This window comes from Pantherophis guttatus, chromosome 6 (genome assembly GCF_059756535.1).
Source record: "Pantherophis guttatus breed Tessera chromosome 6, ASM5975653v1, whole genome shotgun sequence".
Lineage (NCBI taxonomy): Eukaryota > Metazoa > Chordata > Lepidosauria > Squamata > Colubridae > Pantherophis > Pantherophis guttatus.
Window position 1 is genome coordinate 91,990,748 of NC_142068.1, and position 16,791 is coordinate 92,007,538.

Sequence of the window (16,791 nt, forward strand, 5' to 3'; positions counted from 1 at the left end):
TGGAGAACCGAAAATGTGAGTGAGCGCGCACACACAAACTTTGCTTGCATGTGCACCTTCCGCGCTTTCGTGCAGCTTCAGACACACAGCGATTTCATGCGCACGGCTTCCAGCACACCTTCTTGGGCAGCCGCAGTGAGTAGAGCAGGCGAGGTGCAGAAATCAGATGGGCTGCGTGGGCGGGGCATGTGAGCCAGAGAGTGAGATATATAGGATGTGATAGCACCAAGGCGAGTGGTCAGGCCCAGCTGGTGGTCAGAACTACCGGTTCGCGCGAACCGGTCTGAACCGGCAGCAGCCCACCTCTGGGTATTAGGGACAAAGTGGATTCTTTAGGACGTGCAGTGACTTCAAGGGACCTGTGTTAATTCTTCAAAGTCATAGAATGTCTTCACAAAATAGATCCTGATGCCAACTTCTTTCACTCTACCGCAAAAAGCCCAGTGTGGCCCTTAAACATATTCATGTTTATGCCCTCCATCTAGCTCATGGGTGTCAAACTCGCTGCCTCACGTTGATGTCACGTGATGTATCATAATATTTTTGCCTTAGTGGAGCTGGGGTGGGCGTGGCCTGTACATGATCACCCGGTGCGTTCCCACAGACAGGGCCTCCTCAGGGTGCCGTCAGCCAGACAGTGTCAGCTGGCGACCCCCCAGAGGGAGAGCTTTCTCTGTGGGTGCACCCACCCTCTGGAACCAACTTCCTTTGGAGCTCCGGATGGCCCCTGACCTTCGCTCGTTCCGCCGCGATTTGAAAACCTGGTTGTTCCATAGCCTGGACTGATGCGGGGGTTTCTTAATGAATTTTAAATTGTTTTAAATTGGAATTTTAATTTTATATTATCTTTTAATGAGGAATGTGCATCTTTACAGTTGTGAGCCGCCCTGAGTCCTTGGAGATAGGGCGGCATATAAATTGCATTATAAATAAATAAATAAATAAATGATGCATCCAGCCCATGGGCCACCAGTTTGATACCCCTGATCGAGCCTATCTTCAACTTCAAAATATCTCATTTCTTTTCTTTTTCCCTTTTTAAAAAAATCTTATTCATTTTAAGTAACAGAGTTCCTTTGATCATTAACGAAACAAAAAAAAAATGAAATAAAAAATGCAAAAGAAATGCTCCAGACAGGTCACAAGATGGAGGGGATCTCCTGTGAGTGAAACCTTTTCAGTTTGTGATGGGTAATGACAATATGCAGATTATGATAAATTTATAAATCAATGTAATATTTTCTCCTCCCAATCTCACGAATGGAATTGAAAAGATTGAGAATATACCTATTATTTTAATTGAGGTAAATAAATACCTAACCATCACACTTGATTTTTACAACACAGAGAAAAAGAAATAATTAAGATTTCCAGGCAAGAAATGTTGAATTGAAGACGGTTCTACTAAAAAATGGAGTGACTGCTGCATAGCAAAGAGCTGGATCTTCATAATGCCTCTCTGGATAAGGTGAAGACTCGAGATTGCCCATAAGTGCTCCAGACAGTTGCTCTTCATGAGGAGTCTGCAATAATTTTTTTCTCAGCAGTTTTAGATTTCTGGGAGACGTGGGATCAGCCATGTTGCTCAAACCACAGTTGGTACCTTAAAGATACAGGGGTCCCACAATTTCTTTTCTACTCACTTTTGGAAATTGCTTGTTAGCTGCTTTTCAAGTATTAGAAACCTTTGTATCAACATTATATTGCTTAACGCATTGTAAGCCGCCCTGAGTCTCCAGAGAAGGGCGGCATATAAATCAAATTTAAAAAAAAAACAAACAACTAGTCTGAAAATACTGGGTGAGTTCTTTAGCAAAATACATTTTAAATAAAAATAAAAGGATTTTTTTTAAAAAAAAATGGAATGAACAGCAAAACATTGATTAGAACTCTCATTTTTGAAAGTTACCAATTGACTAAGGACCCAGATAAATTTGAAATTGATTATTAGAATGCTTCCCTTGCCAAAATGCTTTTGTTTTGAATACCTTAAAAAAAAAAAAACATAAGATGAGACTTTGAAAATTGGACATCAGAGAGAACTAGAAAGAACTAAAGATTACAATTAAGGGAGAAGAACACTTAAATTACTAAGACAAGGAACAAGGAAAAAATGCTATAAAAATGATGATATGTGTGAAATCAGTAAAATAGAAAAGAAACTGAAAAGAAAGTAAATATTAACAGATAATCGGGGCTGCTCGGATACCATTTTGGAAAATATTGAATTGAAAATGAATACAACAATGGAGAGAGAATGGAAAGAGGAGTAGAGGGATAGATAGGAGGGGAGAAGAGAGGAAGGAAAGAGTGGAACAGAAGAAAGGGAAAAGGAGAGAAAGAAAGGGAGGGGAAATAAGAGTAGGAGGGAAGGTTAGAAAGGGAGGAAGAAGGGAGGTGTGGGGGAAAGGAAGAGGAAGGAGAGGAGGGGAAGGAGAGGAGGAAAGAAGAAAGTAGAAGAGGATAGAAGATGGGAGGGAAGGAAAAGAGAGGAGAAGGAGAAGAAGGATTGTTGTAAAATAAGGGAGATGGAGCAACCCCGAGCATACTTAAATTTTTCAAAGCATACTTAATTTTTTTTAGGATGAAGAATGAACTAATATGAAAGTTAAAAGAGAATATGGATAAGAGATTGTACATTTCAGACATGTTTGTGAGAAATAAAAATAAAAAAAAAACTTTTTCAATTAAAAAAAAAAATTAAATTAATAAGACAAAATGACACAGAATATTTTAATGTTCGGTATATTGAAGGATATTTTGGAACAGGTGAAGCCAGTATTTAATTTTAAGAATATCTGCCTCCATAGATAGATTGTATTTAAAAGATGTTATGGAAGAGGAACAAGTTTCACTGGTAAAGACCCAGATTGATCTGACAGTGGATTTTAAGAAGGCTACAAGAATTATGTGGAAAAAGATATTAGACATATTAAAAAAATCCAGCAAATGTCTTAATAATTAAAAGAGTTATACACACAACAAATGAAGCAAGTGATCTCAATCGCTCTCTTGGGTCATAGGATAGCAGATACTTCACTTAAATTGATTTGAAAGAAGCTATGTAGGATCTGGGTGGGAGACAATCAGGAAATCCATGCCTAATAAACTAGAATCAGAATTCCAGAAGAAGGCAATTGCAAAGCACTGATGTCTAGAAAACTTCATGGATGTTTTCCATCAAGCTTATCAAACACAGACTTTGATCCAAAAGAGATTTGATTGTGGATATTCTAGAAATATTTGCTGAAAATGCAATATATACAGTATATTTAAAAAAACTTTTGTTTGGAGAATTCTTAGAATATTCCTATTAAGAGTGGTTGGCAGGAAAGAGTTGTGTCCCTTTACAAACAAGAGAATGGACTTGGAATTCTACATCAAAATGGATGCTCTCCCTTTCCCTCTCCCTCCCTCCCTCCCTCCCTCCCTCTCTCTCTCCTTCCTTCTCTCTCTCTCTCTCTTCCTTTCTCCCTTCCTCCCTTCCTCCCTTCCCCCTCTCTCCCTCCCTCTCTCTCTCCCTCCTTCCTTCTCTCTCTCTCTCTCCCTCTCTCCCTTTCTCCCTTCCCCCTCTCTCCCTCCCTCTCTCTTTCCCTCCCTCCCTCCTTCTCTCTCTTCCTCCCTCCTCCCTCCTCTCTCTCCCGCCTCTCCCTCCCTTCTTCCCCCCTCCCTCCCTGCCCCTCTCTCTCCCTCCGTCTCTCTCTCTCTCTCTCCTCTCCCTCCTCCTCTGCACCTGTTACTCACTGCTGGTACTCCTGTACATGCTTCTGTAGAACAAGGGCACAGCTCTAAATAATTATGTCAGCAAAATGACAAGTGCAGGAACAGAGATGAATAATTACAAAGCCGAGACATAATTAAGCAACTTTGACTGTCGTATTCTTGAGCTGTCATTCTGATGCGAAGAGCTGTCAGACACAGCAACATACTTCACACTGGACAGGCCTCTTCTACTTTGATCAACCCTTATGCCAGAAAAAAAAATGAGCTTGTGGTACGGTCATTAAATGAAGCTCCCTTGTTTGGCACAATGCCCCTTGCCTAGCAAGACTTCCAGCCTCTCGTTTTATTTTTATTTTAAATCAAGCATCAGACGGAGGTTCAATATTTTGACATTTCTAAATATAAACATCGCTGGGTAATGAAGTTCAACTCATTTCACACAGCAAGAGAAAAGCCCAGCATTGCTAAGTTAAGCTGTTTTCTAATGAACGGGGTTGTACCTTCCCCATTATGACAGTCCCATCATAAACAGACTCGAAGCTACAAAAGATGAAATGAAGCAAAGGAAAAAGCAAGCCGCATTCCGCTAAGAAAACATAAAATAAAAGAATAAAATAAATAAATAAGAGGAAGGCAGGGAGTTAGGCAAAATTAAATATTTATTGTTTCCTCAAACGTTGTGTGTTTGCTCGTTACTTTTGCATATAAGTAAACATAAGCCAGTTGGAGGAAAAATATTCTGCCTTGTGTCTCATTCTCCATGTTGCTTTTAGAGAGGCTCAGGTGCTCTCGAAAGTTCCTGACGTCAAGAGTGAAATGAAAGCAGTTCTTGTGGAGTAGCCCTACTCTTGTGTCGGCACTTTTTTCCCCCCTTCTGAACATGTTCTCAGATGCCAATGTAGCACCATAAAATTAGACTTAAATTTAGACTAATTTGTGAAAATAGACTAAAGGCAGCGCGGAGTTCAAAAAAAGCACAGTTCTGTGTCAAGCCAATTAATGTTCTCAAGAATACTTCATTTCCCCCTCTGATAATTATTTGTATACCAAATCTCACAAATTCCTCTCAACGCCCACATTTCTATATACGTAGATTTGAAATGAGTACGAATCTAATGAGGAACATGGGCAAACAACACCAACCAACCCATCGTTATTGGGGGTCATAGACCAGCATAAAGTAAAATAAACCTTTTTTAAAAAACCATAAAATCATGTTCCACAATGAAGACGATTAAGGTGCAAGAATATGGTCAGGGAGAAACAGATTGCACTGATAGCATTGAAATCCTACTGGCAGTAAAACAAATACGGACATCTTATGTATCTGAACATACCTGATGTTGCATCAAACATTTCTACAAAGCATGGTTTATTACAGCAAATGATGGTTTCTGTAGACCAAGAGTCAGCAACCCACAGCTCTGGAGCCGCATGTGGCTCTTTCATCCCTCTGCTGCGGCTCCCTGTTGCTGGTCGGCGCCACTTTCGATTAGGACAGGTAGAGGAAAAAGGACGCCATGCTAGGAGGAGACTCTATGGTGGGGGAACCGGACTTCCGGTCAGCAGAGGAAAAAGGACACCACCCTAGGAGGAGAATATGATGGGGGAACCGGACTGCCTATCAATTCCAAAATTGAACGAGGGCTTCCGGTTAGGATCTTTGTGGCTGTTTGAGTGTTTAAGATTGCTGACCCCTGCTGTAGACCTTCCCAAAGTCAACTTTGCTATGAATTCTTTTACAGTTGTAACCTCATAACCTCAAAAATGGTCCAGAAGTTGCAACTGGTAGAGAAGGATCTGCCCATTCTAAGATGAGTGACATTTTAGGATTTCTAAGCTCACTTTTTTCAAATAATATCCAAAGATCAGCTTGCAGGGACCTGGAGAGATTATTTTCATGGTCGGTTTGTCTCAGAGTGTACAAAATCCAGGAATAAAGTCTTGCAGACCTCTCTCTTGACAAAATCTTCTTTTAGATGACAACTAAAAGACTATTCTGTTAATTCGGGCTTTTATAGGATAGTAGCTACTCTAGAGTCAGATTGTCTTTCGGAGCTGGACAAATTGCTTTTCTTTTAAAAGACTAAATCTTGCTTTGAAGTTTGGCTTCTTCTTTCTAAGGATGGCAGGGTTTTTTTTATGGTTGATGCTTTCAAAATGTTTCGTAAACTTTTCTGAGCCAGGATTAGTAATATGGGACTGCAATAATGATAATCATTAGGGTACTTGCAGTCATCCTAGCAACAACTTCCCGAGTAGTTCTGTATGGTATAGGCAAGGATTTACACATACAGATTTTATGCAACAAATCCATTTTAACAGATTCAAGCCAACTCCAGACTTTTCTCAGATCAACCGACATATAATAAAGCATAATAATAATAATTCTACTGAACACAAAGAGGCATTTGCTCATGATACCTAAAATGCTTACAAAAGGTAATATATTAGCTAAGACCTAGCAATTCCACAGCAAGCAATTTGAGAAAAAAAGCCTACCCAAAACATTAAACTGGAACCGAGCGCTAAAAGGATTGGAGAAATAAATACATGTTTCAGAGAAAGATTTAGCAGATAACTAATTCAAAAATGATATTGTTTGCAACTGTGGAATGGAACGATTGGAAAAAGCCCCAAGACTTCAGATTACCCAGTGAGTTTTGAAAATCTTTTCTCTGACAATGGATTGAAGGAAGGAGACTATAAATTAGAAACTGTCCTTAAACTCACTTCTTGCCTTGATTAAGATCCCTTTAAAAGAGCTTATGTGTCAACTGGGTTGAAAACTTTCAGATACAGTATTTAGATTTAAAATATGGTGATATTAGTACATTGGGGCTTGATATCCCCTGTTATAAAAATATAGCAGTTATAATTTGCTATCATTACCAAAAAGGAGATGGATAGTGCTATAATATCTGTGTGTTGCAAGATTTAGGAACGGAAGAAGCCATTCGCTAAAAGCAAACAATTTCACTTGTTATGAGGTTAGAATATTTTAAGACAGTAGTATAGTGTGAGCCCAATTGTCTAATAAGAACTATTAAAAGATTAAGAAATGAGGATTAATTTTCTTCTTGCCTCTTCTTACAGGTAGTCCTTGACTTACGACCATCATTGAGCCCCAAATGTATGTTGCTAAGTGAGACAATTGTTAAGTGAGTTTTGCCCTATTTTATGACTTTCCTTGCCGCCTTTGTTAAGCGAATCACTCCACTTGTTCATTTAGGAACACGGTTGTTAAGTGAATCTGGCTTCCTAATAGACTTTTCTTGTCAGAAGGTCGCAAAAGAGGATCATGTGACACACACCCCCGGGACACTGCAACCGTCATAAATACGTGTCAGTTGCCAAGGTTCTGAATTTTGATCATGTGACCATCAGGATGCTACAATGGTCGTAAGTGTGAAAAATGGTCATAAGCAGAGGTAGGATTCACTAACCTTCCCTACCGGTTCGCAAATGTGTACGCATGCACCACTTCTGCACAAGTGCATGGCCTTCTGCACATGTGCAGTAGTTGCACATTACATCCGGGTGGGAGGGCAGAGCTTCCTGCAGTCGCCACTACCAGTTCGCTCAATCCAGAGCGAACCGGCTGAATCCCACCACTGGTCATAAGTCACTTTTTTCAGCTCCATTGTCACTTTGAATGGTCACTAAAGGAACCATTATTAAGTCGAGGTCTGTTAGGATATGGTTTGAGCCTAACAAGTTGTCCAGGCAATATATGTGTTCTGTGACTTTAATATGAATATGTATTGTGTGACTTTAAAGTTTTACTGCTGATTCATTGTAATGCTGAGTCATGCTGTAATTAGATAATCACTGGTTGTAAACGTATTTAAGAAAGGTACTGTAACGTATTCAGTTGATGATATGCTACCATTGCGTGTGGAGTTGCTATCATTGTGCTATCATCGTTGGATGGATCTGCTACCATCATGGTTTGTGAACCAGAGTGAGTTTGTTATTCTAACCAACTACTGTTTGTGTGGTAAGAAGATCAGTGCTGTATCACTGGACTGATTTAACTGGCAAAGACTTGGATTGATTTAAAGACTATGAGATTGTTTTTTCCCTATAAAGTAAACTTTTGATAAACCAGTTTGCACATCTCTTATTCATTGCTCTCAGCAACGTTTCTCTGTGCTCTAAACTCTGCTGGTTGGTAACACAATAACAATATCCTTAACAAGGTCTACCTGTACAAATCATAGGTGTATTTATCCACAGTGTACAAAAGTTGAAATAAATAAATAGTGTGTCTGTTGGTACACACACACATACCTACATCCAAGAATGAATAAATGAGCAAAAGAAGAATCTTTGCACCTTCTTCTTCCAGCAAAGACTTCATCCTGCCCTGCTCTCAAAGTTTTCCCAATTCTCAAAAGCAGGTTAAGAGGTAACACAAATCAGCAAATAAATAATAATAATAATAATAATAATAATAATAATAATAATAATAATAATAATAATAATAATAAAACTCAAAGAAAACTAAATCTGAGAAAATAATATTTGCTGGTTTCCGGACTTCACCCAGCAAATTATTTTTAAAGCGATATCAATGACAATTCCGATGCTTGGAAAGTGAGCACTAACCTGTAAAATTTGGTGGATTAAAGGTGATCAAAACAAGATGATAAACGTTACAAAGTCAACTGCATACACGGCAACTGTTAATTTCGGTACAAAGTAAATGTAATAAATGTATGTAACAAATTGATTTTTTCCCCCTCACGGACACCGCAAATTCTTACTGACTGTCACCGATTCCTTAAATGGCCACGCATAACATCATCAAAAAAACAAAGCGGTTGAAAAAAGAGAAGGCTAATTTTAGCCAGTTGAATAAAAGGTTGACTTTCATTCTTGCCGTCTAGCTTTATTTTCAGCTGAGGAACAAAGCCAGGCAAAAATGTTGAAACTGAGTTGTCTCCATTCATGTGAATGCCATTTTGAGTTGCTTACCTCCTTATCCGGGGGCTTCGCCACCTTCATAAAGGCTCCCCTCACAAGGGCCTCTTCGCGCTCCTTGCTGCTGACTTTTCGAGAATCCAGGAACTTCAGGTTGGTTAATTTATGCAGGACAAAATGCCTAATAAAACAAAGAAATAGAGGTTTCGGAGGTCAGAACATTCTTTCAACTTAAAATGCCATTTTTCCCAGTTAACGTATTGAAGATGAGCGTATTTTAGGAAGGATCTCTATTTCAATATCCATCCTTCCTTCCTTCCTTCCTTCCTTCCTTCCTTCCTTCCTTCCTTCCTTCCTTCCCTCCCTCCCTCCCTTCTTTCCTTCCTTTCCTTTCCCTTTCCCCCTCTCTCTCTTTTCTTTCTTTCTCTTTTTCTTTCTCTTTATTTTTCCTTCATTTCTTCTTTCTTTCCTCCTTCCTTTCTTTCTTTCTCTTTCCTTTCTTTTTCTTCTTTCTTTTTCTTCCTCCCTCCCTCTTTCTTCTTTCTTTCTTTCTTTCTTCCTTTCCTTCTTTCTTTTATTTTTTCCTTCCTTCCTTCCTTCCTTTCTTTTTATTTTTCCTTCCTTCCTTCTTTTCTACTTTCTTTCTTTCTTTTCTTTTCTTTCTTTCTTTTTCTTCCTCCCTCCCTCACTCCTTCTTTCTTTCTTTCTTTCTTTCTTTCTTTCTTTCTTTCTTTCTTTCTTTCTTTCTTTCCATTCTGCTTCGATAAGCAGCAATTCACGGAATAAGCAATCTTATTCTTTCTTGCCACATTTTTCACAATCTGTATATGATAAATAATATTCAAGACTTTGAGTTGAGTCTTTGCAAGCATGCAGCCAGTTTCCTGCCTCTACATAAATAATCCTGATCCGTGCACCATTTTATGCACAGGAACTCTTCAATAATGTGGATGATTGCATGGTTGTTCTACCACTATGCGGGTTGAAGTGTCATGATGGCCAGTGCAACTGAGAATATTTAGCTAGAGTGGGTAAGAGCTAAAGAGGCAGGAACTTCAATTAGAAAATCAGGCCTATCTTGAGTGAGGATGAGTTCAAAGTCAAGCCATTTCTGAGCAAACACGATTAGAGTTTCACTTCATTTAGAAAAAAAGGAAATGTGAATGCAAAGAAGGGCAACACACCTTATAAACAAGATGCATCAAAACAGATCATACAAGACAAGGAGGATGTCTGTCCTGAGATGTGGGGCTTCTGAAAAGGGTTGGACCAATTTGAGAAGGTCCTGGGGATCAAGGGCTATTAGCTTTGATGACAGTGGGATCATCTCTGAAGGCCATCTGCTGGGAGAACAGTGGGCCTTTGTGCAGTTCAAGTGTGAGAAGAGACTTGCTGGACTAGATGGGTCACAGGTCCAATCCAACAGAGCACACTTTTATGCTATGTTCTTAACCTGTGTAATTTATGGAGAGTTAGTTCCAGAATTAACAGCTAAAAAGAAACAGCCACTAGAAATGTAGGATCATAACCAGGGGTGGGTTCTACTTTACCTTTACTACCAGTTCGCAACAGGATTGCATCTTCTGAGAAGCAAAGTCAATGGGGGAAAGCTGGATTTGTGTAGGGATGCGGTGAGTCTCTTAACAACCATGGCAAAAAGGTCGTAATATCGGGTGACTCGCTTAACCCACCTTGCTTAGGAAATTCTGATCCCAGGGGTTTAAGTTGAGAACTACCTGTGTACCTTTTCCTCGTTAATTACTCGGTAATCCTCTTAAAATGCTGCACATGATTGTTCTATTAAAGTGGCACTAAAAACAAAATTATTCATAAACCCGTACACCGACTGAAGAAAGAGCATCTTAATTTCCTATCCTGGATTTTAACCAAAAAAAAAAAAAAGTGCCAAGTATAACATCTCAAAAAAGCCTTAGAGCTTTATAACAAGTGTCCCAAAGACTCAATTTCTTCAGCTTTGCATGAACAAATAACTTTGCAATTAGGGTTATGGCTATATTTTCTCCCAAGGATGCTAAGGGTACAGCAGCAAACCTTTCCTGAGTGTAATCTTGCGTGCAGCAGAGATAAAAACTTGTGTGGGCTAACTTGGATTTTCTTACTTTATTACTCTTGATTTGTGTTTAAATGACTGCACTCATTATTTGTTGTGTTTTCTTTAAGCAGCAGGGTAACTGCCAGCATTTCATTATTACTTCTTTTTCAACTAGTCTTTTTTTTTTCTCTCCCAAATTTCCTAAGCTTGTCCATTCCTTTGCCAGTCAATAACACTCTTGAGACAATCTTGGGTATCAGTCAAAACATAAAATCACTTGAGCAGCCGAGGGAAAAATCAATTTAAAAAAAAAAAATCCACAGCAACAAAACAACCAAATGTTAAACAATCCTAGGAATCTTGAGAGTGGAGGGTGAGCAAGAAGTTTAAAAAAATACATTTATAACAGATTCTCAAATTACCCCAAAATTAACCTCAGCTAAGTTTCTTCGGGGACATCATATGCCAGATAATCTTTTCTCTAGCATCTCTTTGGAATTTGCAAAACATCTTAACTTCAGAATAATTTCCCAAAGCAGAACAAAACACACTGGTCATTTTTTTGTGCTGCGGTTTTTGGGTGATCTGACTGGACCAGGCATTGTGGTTTGGCTTCTGTATGTGACCCTCCTGATTTTTGTAGTGTTTTCCAGTCTACTTTAGAGTCGCAAAAACCAGACACATGCCTGCTGCTGGACAACTTAAAACTATGCCGACTTCAGTCTGACCTAAGCATAGTACATAAAACAGGGGTGAAATGCTCCCGGTTCAGACTGGATTGCCCGATCTGGTAGCGATGGTGGTGGGTGGTTCGGACAACCAGTAGCAAAAATCCCTGCACCCCCACATGCCCAGCTGAGCCATGCGATCATCAGAGGCTTTTATTTTACTTTTAAAATCATTTTTTTCTACAACCTCTTCGGCCGAAAAAATGCTTTTAAAAGTTAAAAAAAAAAGCCTCTGATGATCACGCAGCTCAGCTGGGATCGTCAGAAGCTCTTAAAAGCATTTTTTCTACAACCTCTTCGACCGAAGAGGTTGTAGAAAAAAAAATGCCTTTAAAAGCCTCTGGCGATCCCTGCTGAGTTGCCTGATCATCAGAGGCTTTTAAAGGCATTTTTTTCTGCAACCTCTTCGGCTGAAAAGGTTGTAGGAAAAAAAATGCCTTTAAAAGCCTCTGATGATCCCAACTGAGTTGCCTGATCGTCAAAGGCTTTTAAAAGTATTTTTTTCTGCAACCTCTTAAGGTTGTAGAAAAAATGCTTTTAAAAGTAAAAAAAAAAAAAGTTGGCCACGCCCACCCAGTCACATTACCCCACCACCACCAAGCCATGCCCACAGAACTGGTAGTAACAAATTTTACATTTCACCACTGACATAAAATTATCTGCCACAACGTCGTTCCTGTCAACGACTACTTCTACTTCAACCACAACAATACACGAGCAAATAATAGACTCTACAAACTCAAGGTAAACCGTTCCAAACTCGATTGCAGAAAATACGACTTCAGTAACAGAGTAGTCAATGCCTGGAATGCACTACCCGACTCTGTGGTTTCTTCCCCAAACCCCCATAACTTTAACCTTAAACTGTCTACTGTTGATTTCACCCCATTCCTAAGAGGTCTGTAAGGAGCGTGCATAAGCACACCAGTGTGCCTACCGTCCCTGTCCTAATGTTCCTTTTTACTCTTACTCTTTTCATGCATTCAAATTATGTTTATACTTTTACCTGTTATCTTATATATGATTGACAAATAAACTTATGATTATGATTAACATGCAGCAGTGTTGAAAAGACAGTCGCAGTTACAACACTGGAAAGCTCACAAATTCATGCTCGTCAAATACATTTGCCTTATTTTCTCCCAAAAAATAAAGCTATGGCAGAACCTGCAGTGGTGAGGATTCAGCTGGTTCTGTCTGGTTCGAGCGAACCGGTAACAGCAACTGCAATAGGCTCCACCCACCTGCCCGGATGTAATGCCGTCCTATTTTGCCATGTTTTGGAGGCCTTGCGCATGTGCAGAAGCAGGGGTGGGTTCTACTTACCTTTACTACCGGTTCGGATCGTGCCCGCGCGTGTGCCCTTCTGCGCATGCGCAGATCACTTGTGATGACATCCGGGTCAGTGGGCGGAGCCTCCTGCCATTTTTACTATTGGTTGCGAACCGGTCCGAACCGGGGGTAACCCACCGTGCGAAAGGTGTGCAGATGAGCAGAGCATGCATGGAAGGTGGTGCGTGCGAGCGAAGCAAGCACTCACGTTTGTGAACCGGTAGGGAAGGTAAGTGCATCCCACCTCTGCTTAAGAGGCAAAAAATATGAAGCTGAATAAGGGATCCTTGGTGCTCTCTGAGCTTGGTTGTTTTCTTGCAGATGTTTCATTACCCAAATTTTGTACCATTACCAGAGAGGCAAGTTTTGTTGAATGCATAAGAGTGTCCTGATAGCAGCGTTCCAATATCTGAGGGGATGCCACAAAGAAGAGGGGGGGGCGGTCAACCTATTCTCCAAAGCACCAGAGGGCAGGACCCTAAGTGATGGATGGAAACTAATGAAGGAGAGAACCAACCTAGAACTAAAGAGAAATTTCCTGACAGTGGGAACAATTAATCAGTGGAACTGCTTGCCACCAAGGGCGCTGCAGAGGCTCCAGCTGGTCCAGAATGCGGCCACGCAGGTGGTTATGGGAGCTCCCCATTACTCCTGTGTAACACCTCTTCTACGTGAGCTGCACTGGCTACCAGTGGTCCTCCAGATCCGCTTCAAGGTGCTGGTACTCACCTTTAAAGCCCTATATGGCTTAGGTCCGGGGTATTTGCAGGACCATCTCCTACCTGCCTCCCACTGTCCTGCCCGCTCACACAGGGCTGCTCTCCTCAGGGTACTGTCGGCCAGACCATGTCGGCTGGCGATGTCCAGGGGTAGAGCGTTCTCTGTAGGTGCTCCTGTCCTCTGGAATGAGTTACCCACCGAGCTTCGGACGGCGCCTCATCTCCGCTCCTTCCGTTGGGACTTAAAGACTTGGCTGTTTCAACAAATGGGTTCACCCTGATACTTGGGTTTTATTATTTTATTGTTGTTGTTTTAACTGGGTTTTAATTACATTACCTTTTATTGTATGTTTTAACCTGTGTTCGCCGCCCTGAGTCCTTAGGGAGAAGGGCGGCATATAAATTTTTGGAAATAAATAAATTTTTGGAAATAAATAAATTTTTGGAAATAAATAAATTTTTGGAAATAAATAAATAAATAAATTGTGGGTGCTCCATCCTTGGAGGCTTTTAAAAAGGAGACTGGACAATCATTGTCTGAAAATGGTATAAGATATTCTGCTTGACCAGAGGGTTGGACTAGAAGACCTACAAGGTCCCTTCCAACTCTATTATTCTGTTAGAAATCAAAGCTTAAATAAAACATTTGAGGCAAGAGAAAACTTTTTTAATAAGATTGGTGATACTTCTCAGTGATTTAAGATTTGCACTACTGGAGAAGCTCACAGAATCTTTTGTCTCCAAGTGTCCACCAAGTGGAACACGCTTGATTGATATTTGCTTTTTAGACGCTTCTTCAGTTTCCTCTAAAGTTTCCCTTAAGAACTGGAAGCTCAAAGCATTGACCCATACATACATGTTGTTTTATTCACCAAAGAAGTGGACAGAACATGCCACGCTCTGGCATAAATCAACATTAAAAAAAAAAAAAAAAACTCTGTCCTGAAAGGTGATAATATCAACTCATCTCAAGTAGTTGCTATTTACAGCCAGGCATTGAGATATGAAACAGACTTACTGGAGACTGGAAGAGGAAATGCCAGATCCATTCCTGGCAGGAAACAGAAAGGTGATTGATAATGTTCCTCGCAAACGCCAAATTTATATAGACCATCATTCCAGAAATCAGCCTGATTTCACAGGCCTATAGAACTGGCTGCTTCACATATCCAGGATCTGAAATATCAAGGGTGATCATTTCATAGGTTCATTTTTATATGTCTGAACTCCATAAATAAGAGTGCGGAACTGGGCAGTAATGGAACACTTAACTTTTCTCAAGAAGTCTTTTTAATTTTTTTTTAAGCCTGTCTAAACTCATTATTGGGTGCCTTCCAAGTTCGAGAAGCCAGAAGTGGTCACCCTTTAATTAATTATTTAGTCCTTTGACAAGCAGACCAAACAAAAAAAGACAAATCCGTCCTACTTTGTCTAAAGATGGGGAGATTGTAAAAAGTCATCATGAAACCGGATATGCTCCCTGACCTAGGCTAAAATCCATTAGCAACCTGATCACAACATTCAGCCATGTTGCTTCCACGGTGGAGTAACAGTCCCGTAAAAAAAAAAAAAAAAAAAAAAGGAGGGAGGCCTCTTTTTAAAGTGTAACCATGTCCTGAGCCAGACAATGATTCGGCGTTGTTTGATATCTTGGGATATTGAAATCTGCTCTCACACACATCTCTTAACTTCTCCAAACGGCCTTTCAGCTGCTATGAGCCTCTGATGTCCCTTATCTTTCAAGGAAAGACAATACCTCCTCTTGTGTTACTGTGCAAAAAAAGGGCTCAGAAGTACAAGGGCTTCTTTCAAACCCACGAACAGAAGGAAACAATATGTCAAGAGCAAAGCTCTGGGAGGACTACAAACACCCACATCAATGGAAGGTGAAAAAAGATTAATATTCAGGTGCAGAAAACACCCAGGATTACCGAATCACCAAAGGCCGAACGACATCGTGAAAGATGGCCTCAAGAAACGGGACCGTCACGAAACCCCGTGACAGATTCCGGCAGCCTCGTGTCATCTCTTCGCCAACTTTAGGCTGAAGACTTACTTATTTTAACCTTCTGTGGCTCCATCAAAGAAGATGTATCTTTGCAGCAGAACTATTAAGCCAGGAAGGTTTTCCACAGCTGAGCATGTCTAAAATTCTGTTCCCGAAACAAAGAGAACAAGCAGTTCTCACATCCCGGGGAAACAAGAGCGAGGCATTGAATGGCAAATGGATGATGGACAGGAAAGCGTTCCCAGTCATCTTGGCAAGGCAGATGTTACACAAGAGAGGACAATGAAGTATGAAAGGCAATTAGCCGCAGACATTAAAAGCCGCCTTGTCATCGGTGCCGATGCCTCCTGTATCGTGATGTCATTTTGAGGGACAGAGAAGCAACTGACATCTGAAACTGCTTTTCGTTTCCAATCCTTTCTCGGAGGCACTCGAATCCCCTCTGCCCGGGAGACAGGATCACGGACCCCATCTTTCCTCTTAGAGAGGTTCATTGGGCAACTCCCTTTAGATCAAGAAAACATTGGAGTAGTATCACACCTACCACTCCAAATCAGAAAGTCATCAAAAAGCCCAAATTAATTTCAGGTACATTTCCCAGGGATTCAGAAGTGGTGGAAAAACCCAGTGTAATTTCTTCCAATCAATCATCAAGCAAGCAAGCAATCAGAATAGATCTGGAACTCGGAGGTCTTCTAGTCCAACCCCCTGCTCAAACAGGAGACCCTATACCATTATCACCTATAAAGCCCTACATGGCTTAGGCCCGGGGTACTTGCAGGATCATCTCCTGCCATGCTCCCATCGTCCCATGTGCTCCCACAGAGCGGGCCTCCTCAGGGTGCCATCAGCCAGACAATGTTGGCTGGCGTCCCCCAGGGGGAGAGCGTTCTCTGTGGGAGCGCCGCCCCTCTGGAACGGTTTGCCCACTGGGCTTAGGACAGCCCCCGACCTCCTCTCCTTCCGCCACGAACTGAAGACATGGCTCTTTTATCAAATGGGCTGATCCGTTGGGGGATTTTTACATTGAAATAATTTTAATAAATTTTAATCGGATTTTAATTTTTTATGTAATTTTCGAATTGTTGAATGTTTTCTTTGTAAGCCGCCCTGAGTCCTTCGGGAGAAGGGCGGCATATAAATTACATAAATAAATAAATAAAATAAATTACAGACAGGTGGCTGCAGTGGTGAAATCTGAACCGGTTTACTACTGGTTCGCAGGCTGCGCATGTACAGTGTGCACCACGCACCAAATGCGAGGTGTGCATGCAATGCACGCCAAAAGGAGGCATGCGGTAA

At 40.8% G+C, this 16,791-nt stretch overlaps 1 protein-coding gene across 1 annotated transcript in view; it reads right to left on the bottom strand.

Moving 5' to 3' along the window:
* The window catches only part of LRMDA (leucine rich melanocyte differentiation associated), a 1,044,508-nt gene that overhangs the window by 417,865 nt on the left and 609,852 nt on the right, over positions 1–16,791 (bottom strand). The window contains exon 6 of the mRNA XM_060694129.2: positions 8,704–8,830. Within this exon, the coding sequence (XP_060550112.2) occupies positions 8,704–8,830 (127 nt within the window). The remainder of the gene's footprint in view (positions 1–8,703; positions 8,831–16,791) is intronic.